At 35.3% G+C, this 19,990-nt stretch overlaps 1 protein-coding gene across 3 annotated transcripts in view; it reads left to right on the forward strand.

Moving 5' to 3' along the window:
* The window catches only part of DDX60 (DExD/H-box helicase 60), a 115,619-nt gene that overhangs the window by 76,625 nt on the left and 19,004 nt on the right, over positions 1 to 19,990 (forward strand). For all 3 annotated transcript variants that reach the window (XM_040470970.1, XM_040470962.1, XM_040470979.1), the window contains 5 exons: positions 1,380 to 1,484; positions 6,576 to 6,776; positions 12,020 to 12,124; positions 12,414 to 12,555; positions 14,167 to 14,288. In XM_040470970.1, the coding sequence (XP_040326904.1) occupies positions 1,380 to 1,484; positions 6,576 to 6,776; positions 12,020 to 12,124; positions 12,414 to 12,555; positions 14,167 to 14,288 (675 nt within the window). The remainder of the gene's footprint in view (positions 1 to 1,379; positions 1,485 to 6,575; positions 6,777 to 12,019; positions 12,125 to 12,413; positions 12,556 to 14,166; positions 14,289 to 19,990) is intronic.

Raw genomic sequence — 19,990 nt, forward strand, 5'->3', positions numbered from 1 at the left:
GAGAGAGGGAGGGAGACAGAGCAAGAGGAGGAGGGTTGAGAGGAGAGAGTGAGAGAGTACTACAGTAAGGAGTATCTTTAATCTTGAACTAGATGTTGAGAAAAATTCAAGGGTAATTTTTTTAATCTGGATAAAAACAAAACTATGTCATTAACAACTTTGCTTAATTTCTCTCTTAACTAATAATAAGCTATTTATTTGCTTTAAAAGCCAATAACTGGACACAAAATTTTCTCCAGGATTATAAATTCAGGAAAATAGGCACACTTATTTTGATCAGTATGTCTTGTGTCTAAAATACTATATGTTAAGTGGTAGTGTCTTAATTACTATTATTTTAATAAATGAATAATTGGATCACTGTAGAAAAGACACTATGGAAATAGTGATAACTTTGTTATAAAGAACACATTTTTAAAAAGGTGTTTTTTTCTAGTTACAGCATAAATTTAATGTTTTTACTCTGCCCACTTTTTTTAATTGAAGAGCTTTAGAAAAATTCTTAATAAATGTGTTTTTCATTGTCACAGATGTATTCAGTTACAGAATAAATAGAGAAAATTATTCCAAATACTTAAATATTAAAAATAAACCGTAGCATATATGACAGTCAATGTAAAGAGAAAAAGAAAGCCATTTAAAATACCCAACATTATATGAAAAAATGAGCAAAAGTTGATCATTTAAGAAACTTTAAAGTTTATCCTACCCCTTTGTTTGGTCAGTTATCAAGGCAATTCAGAGGGAAAAATGAAACTTTGTTTTAGTATTATGATAAAATATGTTCTTTCCAAAGAAATAAACTTCACAAATAAGTTATAGTGGATGAAGTAGGCAATTGCCCAGCATTGGCTTTATAAAAGTATTATTACTGTGTCATAAGGAAATTCCCTTTTTAGTTATTATTAAGAAATAGTTACTGAACACCTGTCATTTATTCTTCTCAGTGTGGAGATACAATGGTGAATAGGGCTTGGAGTCTGGTATAGGAGAAATAAACAAATACTATCACTATTATACTAGTAGTCATTAATGCTATGAGGAGAAATAATGTAGGATAGTGTGGGTGGTTATTTTGGGTGTGGTAGACCAGAAATTTCTCTTTGACATTCGAGCATAGAACTGAACAAGCCAGGCGAATACTTGGGAGAAGAATATTACGTGCAGAGCAGTGACTGGTATGGTCCTGGGCTGAGAATGTACTGGATGTGTTTGTGAAATAACAAGATTACCAACGTGGCTAGTATCTGTAGCCACTTGGTTCACTTGGGAAAATACCATTTTCCCACTGTGGTTCAACTGAACTTCAAAGAGTTTTAGTAACTATATGGCATTCTAGTGAAATGCTATTTTATGACATAATTTTTTTCTCTCTCTAGGTGGTGACAGCTACTGGGACACTGGCTTTAGGCATCAACATGCCTTGTAAATCTGTGGTTTTTGCTCAAAACTCAGTCTACCTGGATGCTTTAAATTACAGACAGGTATTTCAATATGCATACACTCACTATTGCATCATGAAAATAGGACCATAAAATAGTAAAAAATGTGAGCTGTTAGTTTACAAACATATTGCAGTTTGTGTGCTAGCACACCTTGACATTCATTCATGCCTGACTGTCATTTTTAGCTGTGGTATAGAGGAAAGCATGTGAGCTTGGAATGGTGTGGCCATCACTAACCAGATATGTGACCTTAGGTGAGATATCTGACCTGCCTGATCCTTTTTTCCTATCTCCAAAATAGGGGTAATAATTATTATCCCATAGCATTTGTAAAAATTAAATGAAGTAATTTCTACAAAAGATACACATCAAAGGTGCCGGATAAACATTTACTCATTCATTTCCTGTGCATATGATTTTGCCTCTGGAGCTAACACTTCTCTCTTTTTTGCTCCCAATACACAATCTTTTACCAAGCTCATTTCATTATTCTCCTACATGTAGTGGTATTCGATTTTTGCCTTGCAATTTCTGCTTTCACTATGTCTCATCATATATTCTTGGCCTTGTATTATTACTTTTTAAATGTTTATTTATTTGTTTTGAGAGAGAGAGAAAGAGTGGGGAAGGGACAGAGAGAGAGGGGAGAGAGAATCCCAAGCAGGCTCCTTGCTATAGTGCAGAGCCCGACACAGGGCTCCATAGAGTGACGCGGGGCTCAATATCACAAACCATGAGATCACGAACTGAGCTGAAATCAAGAGTCAGATGCTTAACTGACTGAGCCACCCAGGCACTTGGCTTTGTATTATTAAAACAGTTCTCTAGATTTTCAATTCTCCTTACTGTCCTATGCCCCGCACACAGTATAGTTTGTCGTTATAGGCTTCCATACTCAGGAACATTTGATGATTCTTTCTGCCAGTGGCATCAAATTTCGATATATCAGCCAATATTCAAGTTTTTCCCCTCTAAGCACTTACTTTCTATTCCCTTATAGACTTTGTTCCTACCCAATATAACACCCCTGTTATTTCCCACCACTTTACCAACCTCTACCCCCGTTCTCCTGATTTCTTCTCCTGCTCCTGTGTCTGCATGAGCTCTCCTCTCCCACATCATCTTTGGGAATCACAGAGTTAGGGTTCTGGAGCAAGGGTGTTATAATATTTCAGAAATTGAACTTGGGAATCCAATTACCAGGGTGTGAATTCAGGACCTTTCACTTTCTGGTGTTTAACTATAGACAAGTTTCTTCTACTCCCCATGTCCTTATTTCTACATTGTAAAATGGAGTTAATGATCATATTGTCGTAACGACTACAGCTTTATAAGATAGCTTAAAATCCAGATTTGTGATGCTTTCAGTTTTGGTTTTCTTTTTCAGGATTGCTTTGGCTATCCAGGGTCATTTGTGGTTCCATACAAATTTTAGGATTGTTCTAGCTCTGTGAAAAATGCTGACAATATTTTGATGGGGATTGGATTAAATGTGTAGACTGCATAAAATGTATAGACATTTTAACAATGTTTTTCCAGTCCATAAGCATGGAATGCTTTTCCATTTCTTTATATCCTCTTCAATGTCTTTCATAAGTGTTGTATAGTTCTCAGAGTATAGATCTTTTACCTCTTTGGTTGGGTTTATTCCTAGGTATCTCATTGTTTTTGGTGTAATTGCAAATGGGATAAATTCCTTGATTTATTTTTCTGTTGCTTTGTTATTGGTGTATAGAAATGAAAAAAATAATTCTGTATGTTGGTTTTATATCCTGTGACTTTGCTGAATTCATGTATTAGTTATAGCAGTTTTTGGTGGAGACTTTCAGCTTTCTACATAGAGTATCATGTCATCTGCAAATAGTGAAAGTTTGACTTCTTCCCTGCCAATTTGGATGACTTTTATTTCTTTTTGTTGTCTGATTGCTGAGGCTAAGACTGCCAGTACTATGTTAAATTGTAATGATGAGAGTGGACATCCTTGTCTTGTTCCTGACTATAGGAGAAAGGCTCTCAGTTTTTCCCCATTGAGGATATTACGCATGGGTCTTTCATTTATGTCCTTTATGATGTTGATATATGTTACATCTATACCTACTTTGTTAAGTGTATTTATCAAGAATGCATGCTGTAAAAAAAGAAAAAAAAATAATGGATGCAGTATTTTGTCAAATGTTTTTTCTACATCTATTGAAAGATTCATATGGTTCTTATCCTTTCTTTTATTAATGTGGTGTATCATATTGATTGATTTGCAAATATTGAACCACCCCTGCAGCCCAGAAATAAATCCCACTTGACCATGGTGAGTAATTCTTTTTGTGTCCTGTTGGATTTGATTTGCTAGCATCTTGCTGAGAATTTCTGCATCCATTTTCACCAGGGATATTGGCTTATAATTCTCCTTTTCAGTGGGGTTTTTGTCTGGTTTTTGGAATCAAGTTAATACTGGCCTCATAGAATGAGTGTGGAAGTTTTCCTTCCATTTCAATTTTTTGGAACAGTTTGAGAAAAATAGGTATTAACTCTGCTTTAAATGTCTGCTGGTAGAATTCCCCAGGGAAGCCATCTGGCCCTAGACTTTTGTTTGGATTTTTTGATTGCTATTTCAATTTCTTTGCTGTTATGGGTCTGTTCTATTTCTTTCTGTTTCAGATTTTGTAGTTTGTATGTTTCTAGGAATTTACCCATTTCTTCTAGATTGCCCAGTTTGTTGGCATATAATTTTTTCATAGTATTCTCTTATCATTGTTTGTATTTCTGTGGTGTTGATTGTGATCTCTCACCTTTCATTTATGATTTTATTTATTTGGGTCCTTTCTCTCTTCTTTCTGATAAGTCTAGCTAGGGGCTTGTCAGTTTTACTAATTCTTTTGAAGAATTAGCTCTTAGTTTCATTGGTCTGTTCTACTGGGTGTTCTTTTTGTTTGTTTCCATATCATTTATTTTTGCTCTAGTCTTTATTATTTCCATTCTTCTGCTAACTTTACGCTTTATTGCTTTATTTGCTGTTCCTTTTCTAGCTCCGTTAGATGTAAGTTTAGGTTGTGTGATTGAGACCTTCTTATTTCTTGTGATAGACCCATATTGCAGTATACTTCCCTCACAGGAATGCCTTTGCTGTATCCCAGAGTTTTTAGACTGTCATGGTTTTATTTTCATTTGCTTCCATGTACTTTATAATTTCCTCTTTAATTTTCTGGTTAACCCATTCATTGTTTAGTTGGATGTTCTTTAATCTCCATGTATTTGTGGTCTTCCCAAATTTTTTCTTGTGGTTGACTTCCAGTTTCAAAGTGTTGTGGTCTGAAAATATGCATGGTATGATCTCAGTTTTTTTGTACTTGTTGAGGCTGATTTGTGACCTAGTATGTGATCTATTCTGGAGAATGTTCCATGGGCACTCGAAAAGAATTTGTATTCTGTTTTAGGATGGAATGTTTTGAATATATCTGTTAAATCCATCTGGTTCAGTGAATCATCCAAAGCCATTGTTTCCTTGTTGATCTTCTGCCTAGGTAATCTGTCTATTGCTATAAGTGGGGTGTTAAAGTTCCCTACTGTTATCATATTATTGTCAATGTGTTTCTTTATGTTTGTGATTAATTGATTGGTATATTTGGGTACTTTCATGTTGGGAGCACAAAATTTACAATTGTTAGATCTTCTTGGTGTATAGACCCCTTAATTATGATATAATGCCCTTCTTCATCTCTTGTTACAGTCTGTTTTAAAATTTTGTTTGTCTGATATAAGTATGGCTACTCTAGCTTTATTTTGGCATCCATTAGCCTGATATATGGTTCTCCATACCCTCACTTTCAATCTGCCAATGTCTTTAGTCTAAAATGAGTCTCCTGTAGGCAGCATATAGATGGGTCTTCTTTATTTTCATCCATTCTTATACTATACATCTTTTTATTGGATCATTATTGGTCTTCTTGGGGAAGGGCCTGCTGCTCTAATTCTTAGGCGGATTTGCCTAAATGGAGATGTGCCTGGAGGGTGTGGGGGTGGGGCTTGGTGTAACACCTCCATTCTCTACCCAGTGGCACAGTTTAGCTCACTGAAGTCAATCAATGCTGGTGGGCTATTTGTGAAAATGGCTTTGCCCCATTCTCTAGTCTCTGGAGTGGGAAGTTCACACCCTCCCAGACACAGAAATAATCATTCCTCCTGTGTCTCCAGCTTCTGTCAGATCCCTTCCTTCACCCTGTCTGTGTCTGAGCTGTCCACCTGTCAGGTGGTATAGCTCTCCTCTGTTTTGTCTCAGCTGTGGCTGTGTTTCAAAATCATACACTTCAGAGACTTCTGGGGCTCAACCTATGCTTACACTGTAGGAGAGGGTCTCACTGTGCTATGGCCAGGCCTGGCTTACCCCATAAAACAGTTGCATAACCACACAGCAGCAGCAGCTTGAAGTTTATGGTAAATCACAACACACAGCTGATGCCAGGGTTTGCTGTCCTCAGCCAGAGTCTTTGTTCCTATACAGGCCATGGGGCAGCTCAGTGGCGCCCACCAGATCTTTTGCCCATGGAGAGGCTGTATCACCTCTACCAAATGCACTCCGTATAAGGAAATCACTTCTCCCTTCTCCCTGGGCTCCCCCCTGCTTCCTCGCTGGAGCACCAGCAGGTGCTGACCTCCAGAACTTCAGACTCTCTACTCTGCTGTTTATAAAAAAAACCGGTGGTATTGAAACCCTCTCCTTTTTCCCTGTCAGTGGTTTTGGGGAACAATTTTCTTGTACACTCCTGTGTGTATGTTTTCACTCCTTTTTTCCCCCACTCTTTCTCTCTGGCTACTTTTCAGGGGTAGTGATTTTCTTTTGTGAACCTGATACTCTCTGCTCCCTGTCTCCTTCTCTTTTTCTCGTCTGTGAAAAGGGCTCCCTCCTCTGGGGCACGGCGGCTTTTCTCTCCCCCAATTCACTTCTCCACGTTGCGTACCTGCCATGTTCTCTCCCTCAAATTATGGAGATTGATCTCTTAATCCTCAGATTGATTTCCTAGGTGTTCAGATGATTTGATGTTGATCTAGCTGTGTTTAAGAGATGAGACAAGGTCAGGGTCCTCCTCCTACTCTGCCATCTTTCAGGGAGGTTTTACTTTGTAATTTTGTTTCCAGATGTCTGGACGTGCTGGAAGACGAGGTCAAGACCTGATGGGAGATGTATATTTCTTTGATATTCCATTGCCCAAAATAGGAAAACTCATTAAATCCAATGTTCCTGAACTGAGAGGACAGTTTCCTCTCAGCATAACCCTGGTCCTGCGACTCATGCTGCTGGCTTCCAAGGGAGATGACCCAGAAGATGCTAAGGCAAAGGTACCGTGCTTGACATTTTCTGAGCTATTGTCTTCATTACTAGCTGCGCTGTGATTGGGTTTGCTCTTGATTAGAAGTCTGTAGCAGTAACTCTTCTGTTTCATCAGGTTTTTTTATGTTTTGCAATGTCTTAAATAGTATAAGGTTGGGAGTGGAATGGGAGAATAATAATTAGTTTTATTTGTCTCCTCTATCAATTATAGAATTCATGGCTGGATGGACATATGGAATTAAAGATTACCTTTTTCATGTGTGATCAGCATAATCCTACAGGACTAAGCGTGCAGGCTATAGATTTTAAAAGATGTGGGTTAGATTCTGGTTTTCCAAAGGAACAGGATTCGTTGTTATTTCATAATAAAAGTTTATATTTTTTTGTAAAAAAAGTAGTAACCCAAAGTCATCAAAGAATATTTAGATAATGCAAAAGGTTGAAAGAAGGAAAAGGTTTTATCATCCAAAGACAGTGAGTGATATTATCATTTTGGTATTTTGGCATAGGTATGCATTTGGTTTCAAATACTGATATATTTAATTGGACTTCAGAATATGGTTGTAAACTTTTCCTGAAGTTTATTTGCTCAGGTAAATATTTTAAGTCCAGTCGCACAATGAGAGGTTTAAAATTCATAATTAAACCAATTTGATTTTCATCCTTATGAAGATGCATTGTTAAAGACACCTATTCTTCCCTGTTTTTATATATGCCCAGTGAAATCAGTGTTTGTCAATGTGTTTGTCAATGTGAGGGTTCTTTTAGGACTTCTGTGATGAGTTGGCTCTTGTGTTGTTGATGGTCTTACAAAGCAAGCACATATCATTTTAGACCAAAACTTCCCCATTTCTGCATTCTTAATTGTTACTTCTGTGTAGGAAAGAAAAACACATTTTTAGTAAGCTTTTAAAAATATTTTTTAGAAAGTTTATTGAATTGGTTTATTTTCTTTGCCTTGGCATATTTGAGAAGATCTATCTAATCTTTATACATAAAAGGCTCAAATGTGGACATAAAATTCTTAGAATATTCTCTTTACTCATCACATCCAACTAAGATAGCTTCTTTTCTTCTGGCATTTACTGTTACAGAGGAGTAGATTTTTTTAGTCTCCCCTAGTGGAGCCATGCTAATTCCTGTTTTCTTGTAGTTAGTTTGATTTTTTTCTGTCTATGTAATTATATGAATATTAAAAAAAATCCTTATGTGTCAAATTCTTTTCCTCACGATTTTCTGTTCTGTGAATCAGTTTTTAAATTGATGTTTTTGTTATTAAATATTAAGAGCTTTGAAACTTTATGTTCAGATTTAAAAAACAATTTTAATGTTTATCTATTTTGAGAAAGAAGGATAGAGAGCGAACAGGGGATGGGCAGAGAGAGAGAGGGAGACAGAATCCCCAGCAGGCTCTGCATTGTCAGCATGGAGCCTAATGAGGGGCACAAACTCACAAACCCCAAAATCATGACCTGAGCTGAAAACAAGAGTCGGATGCTTAATTGACTGAGCAACCCAGGCTCCCCTTCATGTTCAGATTTTTAAAATTGTGGTAAAATACAAATAACATAAAATGTATCATCTTAACCATTTTTAAGTGTGCAGTTCAGTATTGCTAAATGTATTTGCATTGTGCAATGCTCAAGTAGTTTTGGAATGCAAAAGAGGTTTCTTAAATTAGATCTTTGATATTTGCTTCTGTTTTAATTTGTTCAACTTTTTCAGGAAAAGGTTTAATTTTTAAATCAAAAATCCTTTTTTGGTTCTCTAATGCTATGTTTTTCTTCATTATGATAAATAATGTGAAATTTATCTTTCACATTGATAATGCTGCTCTCCAGAGTTTCAGTTCTGCTCTTTAGTAATACACATGTGGATATTAAGTCTGCTATGGAATTTTAGTTCTCCTGAAATTCTTCACTATTTCTTATGTGAACTCTTTCACATCTTAATAAAATATTATTTTTTTAAATGTCAGTTTATAATTGTCCACTTACCTTATGCTGTTGTGCCTTGTCTTGTAGAGGTCTTGTCTTAGGACATCCGAGGATGCCAAATAATTTTTCAAAAACTTTTGTTGCTGCATGAAGAAAACAATTTTTATAGGTCGACCTTTTTTTTCTTTATGGTACCTTTTTGTTGTTGTTTGGTTTTGTTTAAGAGTAAGAACCAGTGTTTTCCTGATGGTTCTACAGAACCTGGTCCCTGATTTTCTTGTTGACCTCACCCTTCTCTTCCCCCCCCCACATGAGCCCACTACTGCTCCATAGATACTTCAGGCACATTTCAGTCTGAGGACCATGACTTTGCGTGCATAGTCTCCCTGCTTTACCTTATTCAAGTTTTTGTTCTAACATTACTCTCAGTGAAGACTACTGTTACCACGCCTTCTAAATTGTAAATGTTATCTCCTGTCTGCTCCACTGTGATCCTTATTCATTTATATATAGCATATATCTCTTTTTATATAGCATCAAATCTCTCTCTCTCTTTCTCTCTCTCTCTCTCTCTCTCTCTCGTTTTTATTTGTTTTCTCTATATTTCTCATTGAAATTTTCTCATTTACCCTGTGGCTAAAGACGTTTGTCCTAATTTCTGTGCAGACATTTATTTATTTATTTATTTATTTAATTTTTTTAATGCTTATTTATTTTTGAGAGACAGAACATAAAGGCTTATTTATTTTTGAGAGCAGGGGAGGGGTAGAGACAGAGGGAGACACAGAATCCGAAGCAGACTCCAGGCTCTGAGCTGTCAGCACAGAGCCCGATGTAGGGCTTGAACCCACGAGCTGTGACATCATGACCTGAGCCAAAGTCAGAGCTTAACTGCCTGAGCCACCCAGGCACCCCGGCTTGTGCACACATTTAATAAGTATTGTTAGCATGACAATAATTTTAGAAAGATGATCAATTTTCTTATAAAGAGTTGATCTATTGTGGGTTTTAGTCACTTTTGAATGCAGGTATGTTTGTTTCAATCTTATGGAAAGAGCCTAAATGTCCATCAACTGATGAATGGTTAAAGGAAATTGTGGTTTATATGTACAATGGAATACTACTTGGCAATGAGAAGGAATGAAATAGAGCCTTTTGTAGCAACATGGTTGGAACATGGTTGGAGAGTGTTATGCTAAGTGAAATAAGTCATACAGAGAAAGACAGATACCATATGTTTTCACTGTTATGTGGATCCTGAGAAACTTAACAGAAGACCATGGGGGAGGGGAAGGGAAAAAAAAGTTAGGGAGGGAGGCAAACCATAAGAGACTCTTAAAAACTGAGAATAAACTGAGGGTTGATGGGGGGGTGGGAGGGAGGGGAAAGTGGGTGATGGGCATTGAGGAGGGCACCTGTTGGTATGAGCACTGGGTGTTATATGGAAACCAATTTGACAATAAATTTCAGGAAAAGAAAAAAGAAATAAATCTTATGGATTGCCAAGGAATAAAATACATGATTTTACTCTGGCTTCTCTCTCACCACCTAATTGCTATTCAAATACCTATTTATTATTTATTTATTTATTTAGCGTGTTGGCAGGGGAGGGGCAGAAGAAGAGGGAGAAGAGAATCTTAAGCAGGCTCCATGCCCAGCACAGAGCCCAATGTGGGGCTCGATCTCACCACTGTGAGATCATGACCTGAACCAAAATCAAGAGTTGGCTGCTTAACCGACTCAGCCACCCACGTACCCCCAAATACCCTTTTAAATCTGAAGCTAGATGAATGGCTTTTGGCCCAAATGTCAGTATTTAGTAGATTTTTAACTTATGTATCTTTTCTGGACTGAAAGCTTATTGATCTATTCCTGCCAGTCTCGCTGCCACATTGATCACGTGGATGTCATTCACCACTACAAACTACATTATGCATTGCTGTCAGAGTCCTTACTGTCCTAGTCAGACTTTAGTTATGTGTCTACATCTCTAAGATTACAGTGAACCACCATGAATTGCTCACCCTCTTAGTCGTCTGCTGTTTTCTTGCTGTTGCCATCTAATTCTAAATGTAGAGCGACAGAGAGAAGAGGTAGCAGGAAGGGCATTTTTGGCACCCTGAGAAAGAATCGTCCTAGAGTAAAGGTGAAGTCCACTATACCTCCCTTCCTTTCTCCCTTCTTTCTCTGCTCTCTACGTTCCTCCCCCCGCTTCTTTTCACAGAATCCACTGGCCTTAAAATGATTGCAGATTCTTCCTAGGTTCTATAAGCTTAATGGTGGCCAGGCTTAAATTTTGGTGATGTTGGGAAGTTTTCCTTTTGTTGGAACCTCATAGACATTTTAGTGGGCGCAGAAAAGATATCTGAACTGCTACCTCAATGCTGTTTTATATTGGAAACCAAGCAATCTTTTTACTACTTCGGTTCTAATCAAGATAGTTCCATTATTTTTGCAACAGTACTGCAGGACGTGCCACAGCATATCTTGTTTTCTCACAGAACAAACCAAGAGCTGTAAACTCTTAAACTGGATTCACATTTATTGTCAGATTATTTGGCAATACGTTTCATTTCTGATGATTCTGTTTGATACGTTCTGGTTGTTAAAAGAAGGATGTACCATGCCAGAAGATGGCAAAGCAAACAATATGAAATGTGACTGAGTCTTGGGTAATACCTATCCTGTTGTTTTGTATTCTTTTGTGTGATTGTCAGTCAGGTGCAGCCACAAGAGGAGTCAGAGGTGGAGCTCAGGAAAATAAAGTACTGTAAAAGTGTTAACAACAGGAACCACGGCACTCTATGCAGGACTCTGTTCAAAAGACAGCAGGCTGGTCAGGAGGCAGAGGATAAGAGCAGCGGGAAGGTTTGGGTGCCTGCTTTTATTAGAGTTTCTATAGGAAAAGCAAGGCAGGGCAGGATAAGCAGTTTAGCATTGGCTGGTTTGAATAATTCTAGTGAGCTTTGTGTGGGCGGTACGGTGGCCTCTTGTGGCCTGGTACCTGGCCCTGGGATGATTTAGGATACAAGAAATTTTGACTCTGTGGATGCGAGTCACTGAAGGAAGTAGTTAGGGGTATATGCTTGGGATTGGTTGGTTTGCCTATGATAGGCATGCTTTTAGGCAAATTGTTATTATGTTTAGAAATTAGCCAGCACTGGGAGGAGCAGTCTCTCATCAGCCAGAGACGTTTTTTTAAGATGTCAAAACATCCTAATATACAGGAAAAAAAAATTGAATTACAGTATACCCATATTATTATTTACAAATGAATTTCATAGAACTAACATGGTGTAAATTATTCTTTCAAGGTGCTGTCAGTGCTAAAGCATTCATTGTTGTCCTTCAAACAACCCAGAGTCACGGAGATGTTAAAACTTTACTTCTTGTTTTCTTTGCAGTTTCTTATGAAACAGGTATGGCTGTCCTTTGTTTTTGTTTTTTTGTTTTTGTTTTTGTTTTATTTTTTTGAAAAGGAATGGAACTATCTTTACTTTTTATCATGCCAAATTATAGTCTTTAGAAGGTCCTATCCATTGACTGATATTTCTTACACTTGATATAATTACCAAAACTTGGCGAGGTAATGATTACCAATCTCTCTTACATTGACATTAAGTACTATTTTAAACTGACAATCAGTTCGTTATTAATTCATTTCTGTGGTGAGTTGGCTCAAACTAATAAATTATTTTTGTTCTTTAGGGCTATTTAGATCAAGAAGGTAAACTGATGGGGTTTGCTGGACTTGTATCACATTTGCATTATCATGAGCCTTCTAATCTTGTGTTTGTCAGTTTTCTTGTAAAAGGCCTTTTCCGTAATCTTTGTCAGCCAACTAAGAAAGGTAAGCTTGATGTTTTGGGTATATAATCTAAAAATAGTAACAGAGACTATATGAAGCCAACACTTGAGTATTTTTTTCTACAAATATTTAGATAATTTAGAGAAGCCAAACTAGATAAAATGAAGTTTTATATACCTACTAATTGTATGGAAGACAGCCATATTTTGTGACACCTATTTTAAAATGTCAATTTCTTATGAACTTTAGTGATTTCTGGACTCCAGGATTCAGAACTTATTAAATAATGTATGGTTTTTTAATAAATATTTTTTCTAATTAAATGTTACACATGCTCATCATAGAAAAAGGATATAGGAAAGCATTATGTTAAATAGGAAATTCACCATCAGTGTTTGTGTATATTTTCTTCCAATTGTATTTTCTTAGACTGTAACTATATAGTATATTTAAATAACTGATATTACTTTAATTGCATAATCTAGAATCTTGCTTTCCCCAAAATATATTTTTGCCAATATCATGTAAATTTTTTGTGAATTCCATTTTAATGTCCACCTAATACTCCACTTAACACATTTTTTATTAAAACCTTTTTGATTTTAATAATTAAACCATGGACCTTTAAACAGTGTCCCTAAAAGAAATATTTTCCTTTTTGTGCTTACATTTGTTATAGTTCCTAATGCCTGGCAAATGCAGTGCCTTTCAGAACGTTTCTTTATCTTCTATCATGAATTGATAACAACAGTTTACTTTGTGCAGGTTTAGTTACTATGCTCTGACCATGCATTGTTCTGTGAAACAAGGATACTCAGGAAATTCTCCTCAAAAAGCTCTGCAACAGGAGAAATAATTTCCTGCAAGCGGAAATACAGTTGTGTTTATTGCTATGTGTGTGTCGGTGGGGTGGGGTATGAGGGTGTATGCTATTATAAACATGGAGATAGAAAATTTGATAACCTTATGAGGCACATAATATGGCTATCACTATTTTGTAAATGAGGAAACTCAGACACAGAGAAGTTAAATAAATTGCCATGGTCACACAAATTACTAAGTGTCAGAGCCAAGAGATTGAAATAGGAAGAGTCTGACTCTGGAGCCCAAGTTATTAAATGTAGCACCTTTTTAATCACTACTGTATAGTGCTCATGTGTTGTGAAGAATAGAACGTAAGTCAAGTTGATGGTATCTTAGTATGAGTGGCGAGAAGGTAAGACAGGGAGGTAAAGCTGGGAGGTGATTTGTGGGCTGTACTTTGGAAAGCCTTAAATGCTAGACTAAGGAGATTGGATTTTGTTTATGAGGCATTAGATACAATCAGAGATTTTTGAATAGGTGAGAGACTTGATCATAAAATGCTTCAGGAAAACTGATCATAGCCCGAATTTGGGGAGTAGAATCCAGGTAAGGAGATGAGGCAATTTGTGGTTGGAATGGCTAGGGTATGAATTAGAGTGGGAGTAGCAAGAGTGAAAAAGAAGGCACAGATGTAAACTGTCAGCAGACGGAGTCATTCCTTGGTTGCTATATTTGTCACAAATTTTCAGTTTTCATGAAATGAAATGCATTAGAACATACAATTTAAATGTTAAAAATGGGATTGATACCGGTTTTTACATTTGTAACAAGACACTTTGTTTTATATAGGCTCAAAACATTTTTCTCAAGATGTTATGGAAAAGCTAGTGTTAGTATTGGCAAATCTATTTGGAAGAAGACTGCTTCCAGCGAAGTTCCAAGATACCACTCTCAAGTTTTATCAATCAAAGGTAAAATGTATGCTTCTGATAACATTAAATAATTAGTATAATTAAATAGAGCCTATCATAAGTGATTCAGCAGCAGTAGGATTTTTATCAACATAGGTTTCATTTGTTTTGTGGAATAATAATTTTTCTTTCTGTAATGACTGTTACATTTAACCTCAAATTCATAAGCTTCTCCCTTGTAAACCTATCAAAAGATCACTTGCCTTAAGAAAAATAAGATCAAGAATTTTGTTCATGTTTTCCATTTGCTTGTATGATTGTATCAAATTACAGCATTCAGCAGCTAAAGAAACCATGTAGATAATTATACATTGAAGGAACTTTAATGAACTTAAAGAAAAGTCCCTATCATTGAATCTGTAGTTCTCATAGGGTCTTTTTATGTTGAGATAGGGCTATGGTAGGAAGTATATGTTGTGAACTCTAATGTCCTCATTGAAAAAAATATTAGAATAGTCATTGAAGAAATCATTCCTTGACTCATACAGAATAGATACAAAAAACTGTTTGCCGATTTTATTTGCAAAATATTCTTTGATCATGATTTGCTATTTTTAAATCAACATCAAATACTATTACCAATTTACTCCATAAGAATCTGAGAAAGTGGGATAGTTCAGTTGTACTACATAATCTTAGTAAAAGGTGACAAAGAACAAAAAGAGATGAGTTAATCTATATTGTCTAATTCCACAAATACAAATCTTAGGCCTCACACAATGTTGTCTTGATCAGTGAACACATCTTTAGTTATTGATCTATCATCTTCACATTTTTTCATCACATGTATATGCTTGAAGTATTGCTCGCTTTGTTTAAATGATTTATATTAAACTTGGGAAAGTCAATATCTAAATTCTCACAAAGACATCATAAAAATACACAATGAAAGAAGGTTTTGCATGAAGACCTCCGCTCTCTCTCACTGTCACTCTCTCTCGCTTTTCTTAAAGTTTATTGGAAATTTGTGCACTTCCAGGTAGGGTATAGTAAATGGTCATCATTTGTATTGCAACAGAGAGCTGTGGAAACAATGATTGGCTAAAATTATACAATGGCAATAACTTATTCAAGGTGTGATAGGAATCTCTAACCATGGTTTTTCTCCCAAAGAATTTGTTGATTCTGTACATGGTTTGAAAATGTTCTTAGCATATACAGATCCTCTTCTGTGAGATTAAAAAAAATTATGAAAGCTTTTAGTGATCACATGGGGCTAAAGTGACAAAAACTTGAGAGACATAGTATTTCTGTGAGTGTACTGAGGATGTTTATACTGAGTCCCAGATCTGCATGAAATGTTGGGTTACTACACAAAAATTTTTTGCAGTCTTATGGAATTTATTAAATAAAACCCACAAAAAGGAAGGTTCTGCATTTATTCATAGGCTTGTATCCCCCTCAAAACATTTTGAAAGCTTTTAGAGCTGAAGGATATAAAGGGTTAGGAAGTTCTGTAGGAAAGAGGTAAATCTTTGGCAGTCTTAGTACTGAGAAAACTAGGCCCACCAGTCTCATACTCAAAGTTCCAAGAGGGTCATGACTCAGGAACAGAGATAAAATGGATATAGACCGAAACTTAATAAAACTGGAAAACAATATTAGCAATACCAACAATACCACTTTAATCTCTACTTGGATCAAAGTGATCACATCTTCACTCATTTAACCAAATACAAAAAGGGGAGAACTCACTCTGGTGGAAGATGACATCAGCCTACCAGGTCCTTTTATAAACAATTTCTGGTGAAAAAAAAATCTACAAAACTAAAAAAGTGAATAAGCAAGAACATATGACCAGATGGCAGGAAGAAAAGTAGGCAATAGTAGTACACGCAGAGATGATTCAGATACTGGAGTTAAGAGACAAAGAATATAAGTATGGTTAATATGTTAAAGAAAATAGGAGAAGTGATAGACAAAATTCAGAAAGATGGAGATTTTCACCATATAATTAGAATTTTATCTGATAATTTTTTAATATTTGTTTATTTATTTAGAGAGTGCATGAGCTGGGGAGGGGCAGAGAGAGAGGAAGAGAGAGAATCCCAAGCAGGCTTCACGCTCTGTGTAGAGTCTGATGCCGAACTCGATCTCACAACTGTGAGATAAGGACCCGAGCTGAAGTCAACAGCTGGATGCTAAACCAACTGAGCCACCCAGGCACCCTTTCTCAGATAATTCAATGGAGACTTAAGAATTGAAAAATATATCTGATCAGAATATATATATCAGAAGAAAGAATCAATGAGCTGACAGCTCAGTAGAAAGTATCCAAATGGTAACAAAGAGAAAAAATTAAAATAAAGGCAGATAGCATAAGAGAATTATGGATCACATTCAAAATGTTTAATGTTATGTAATGGGAGTCCCCTAAGAAGAGGAGGGAGACAAATGGCAGAAGAGTACTCAAAACTAATAACTTGGAGTTTTCCAAAGCTGATAAAAGATAGCACTCCATAGTTTCAAAAGCTTATAAGTCAAATTCAAGAAGGTTAAATATAAAGAAATATTAAACAAAAACTACTCAAAGTCAAAAAAAGAGAGAAAATCATAAACTGGCTAGAGCTGAAATAGACATTTCCTTGAAAAAAAGCAATAATAAGATTGAAGGCCGACTTTTTAACCAAAATAATGGAAGCTAGAAGAAGATGGGCAAAAATTTCATACTACTCTATTTTCATACAGAAATATGTATATATATTTTGTATATATTTTAAATATAATTTAAAATAGGGTAAATATATTGTGATTGAATTAATAACATATCAGGAAGATATGCATATATCTACCTTATTTTTTTAGCTTTATTGTTATTGAAGTATAATTGATATACAAAGAATTGCACATGATTAATGTATACATCTTAATGTGTTTGGACATATGCATATACCCATGATATCATCACTATAACCAAAGTACTAAATATATTCATCACATCCCCAAACTTCCTAGTGTGTGGGGTGTTTGTTTGTTTGTTTTTTTGGTAGGAACACTTAACATGATGTTTATCCTCTTGTATTTTAAAGTGCACAGTATTGTATTGTTAACTATAGGTAGTTTGTTGTACAGCAGATCTCTAGAATTTACTTACCTTGTATAACAGAAATGTCATATCCAATGAAAAACAATTCCCCATTTCTTTAGGCCCTTGCAATCACCGTTCTGTTCTCTGCTTCTGTGAGTTTGAGTATTTAAGATATAAATGGAATATAAAAATTTATAAGATATAATTTCCAAATACGTGAAATCATGAAGTATTTGTCCTTCTACAACTGGGTTATTTTACTTGGCATAATATCCTCTAGGTTCATCCATGTTATTGCAAATAGAAAATTTTCCTTCTTTTTTTTTTTTTTAATGTTTTTTATTTATTTTGAGAGAGAGAGAGAGCAGGGGAAGGGCAGAGAGAGGGAGCCCAAGTAGGCTTTGTACTCTCAGCACAGAGCATGACTTGGGGCTCAATTTCACAAATCATAAGATCATGACCTGAGTCGAAATCAAGAATTGAATGTTTAACTGACTGAGCCGCCCAGGTGCCCCAGATATCCTCCCTTTTTAAGATGGAATAATATTCTGTAGGTATATTCCATATTATCTTATCCACTCATCGGTTGATGGACATTGGGTTGTTTCCATATCTTGCCTATTGTGAATAATGATGCAGTGAACATGGGGTACATACATCTCTTCAAGATCTTTATGTCAATTACTTTGGATATATACTTCAAAATGGGATTACTGGATCATATGGTTCTATTTTTAATTTTTGAAGAAACCTTCAAATTTTTTCCATAGTGGCTGTACCAGTTTACATTTCCACCAAGAGTGTATAGGAATTCTAATTTTTCTATATTCCCTTCAACACTTATCTTTTGATTTTTTGATAATACCCATCATTAAAAGTTGAGTGACTTAATATATATGGTGGCCATTTGCATGTTTTCTTTGGGGAAGTGTCTATTCATGTCCTTTACCCCCCCCTTTTTTTTTTGCTCTTAAGTTATAGAATATTCTTATATATTTTGGATATTATCCCCTTGTCGGATAGATGGCTTAGAAATATTTTCTCTCATTCTGGAAATTCCTTTTTGCTTTATTATTATTATTATTATTATTATTATTATTATTATTGCTGTACAGAAGCTTTTTAGTTTGATATAATCCTACTTGTTTATTCTCATTTTTGTTGCCTATGCTTTTTGTGTCATAAAAAACAAAAAAAACAAACAAAAAATTCCAAGACCCATGTCCTTATATTTTCTTCTATGAATTTTATAGTTTCAGGTCTTCTTTAAGCCTTTAATCCATTTGAGTTTATTTTTATGTACACTGTATGGTAAGGGTCAGTTTCATTCTTTTATATGTGTATATCAAATTTTGCCTGAAGAAACTATCCTTTCCCCACTGTGTGTTCTTGGCACCCTTGTCAAAGAGCTGCTGACCATATACATGGATTTACTTCTGGACTCTATTCTGTTCCATTTGTCTATATGTCTTTCATTATGCTGGTACCATACTGTTTTGATACTGTGGCTTTGATATATATTCTGAAATTAGGAATGGTGATGCCTCTGGCTTTGTTTTATTTTCCCCTCAAGGTCATTTTGACTATTCAGGATGTTTTGTGATTCTGTATGAATTTTGGGATTATTTTTCTATTTCTGTAAAAAATGCCATGGGATTTTGGTAAGAATTATAATGAATCTGTAGGTCACTTTGGATAGTTTTGTCATCTTAATAGTAATTATTCTTTCAATTTATGAACATGGCATGCCTTTCCATTATTTGTGTCCCCTATAATTTCTTGCAGTGTTTTATAGCTTTTAGTGTAGAGACCTTTCACCTCCTTGGTTAAGCTTATTCCTAAATATTTTATTCCTTTGATGCTATTGTAAATGAGATTGTCCTACTTTCCTTTTCAAATACTTAATGTACAGAAACACACATTTTTTATCTTGATTTTGTATCCTGCAACTTTGCTAATATTGCTTATCAGTTCTAATAGTTTTTGTGTATGTGCTAAAAGAAATATATGCCTTAGGGAAACAAAAAATCTAAACTTGGGAACCTTGAAAATATAACAGGGCATGAAGTGCACTAGAAAGGATAATGTGTGGGTAGATAATACCTACTGTACCTAAAAATAATTGTAATGTATTATAATAAATTTATAATATATATACATAACTAAAATGCATGACATTTATAATGCAGGTGTTGGGAAGAGTAAATATATTTGAATATTTTAAGGTTCTTGCAGTATTAAGAGTCGTGTAAACTAAAGATGTATTTTGTAATCTCTGGGGGTAAAGATTAGTAAAATAATGCACAAATAAGTGATGATAGAAGACAAACTGATAAAAAAAGAGAAGAACAGAGAAAATAATATATAATATATAGTCAAGATAGAAACCAAATACTAAAATAGTATATATAAACTCAACTGTGTAAGTAACTACATTGAATATATATGTGCTAAATGCATCACGTAAAATACTAACATTTTTAGATTGTATTAAGGAAAAAAAACCCACAGTTACATGCTGTTTATACAAATCACATCTTAGCTATATAGTCCAAGAAAGTTTGAAAGTAAATGCCAGGTCAGAAAATGCCAGATCAATACCAGAAGAATCAGAAACACCTTAAGTGTCTGAAAATTAACAGATTCATTTCCAAATACGTGTAGGACATCAGAA

This window comes from Herpailurus yagouaroundi, unplaced genomic scaffold, assembly GCF_014898765.1.
Source record: "Herpailurus yagouaroundi ecotype Mexico unplaced genomic scaffold, PumYag 28, whole genome shotgun sequence".
Classification (NCBI taxonomy): Eukaryota; Metazoa; Chordata; class Mammalia; order Carnivora; family Felidae; genus Herpailurus; species Herpailurus yagouaroundi.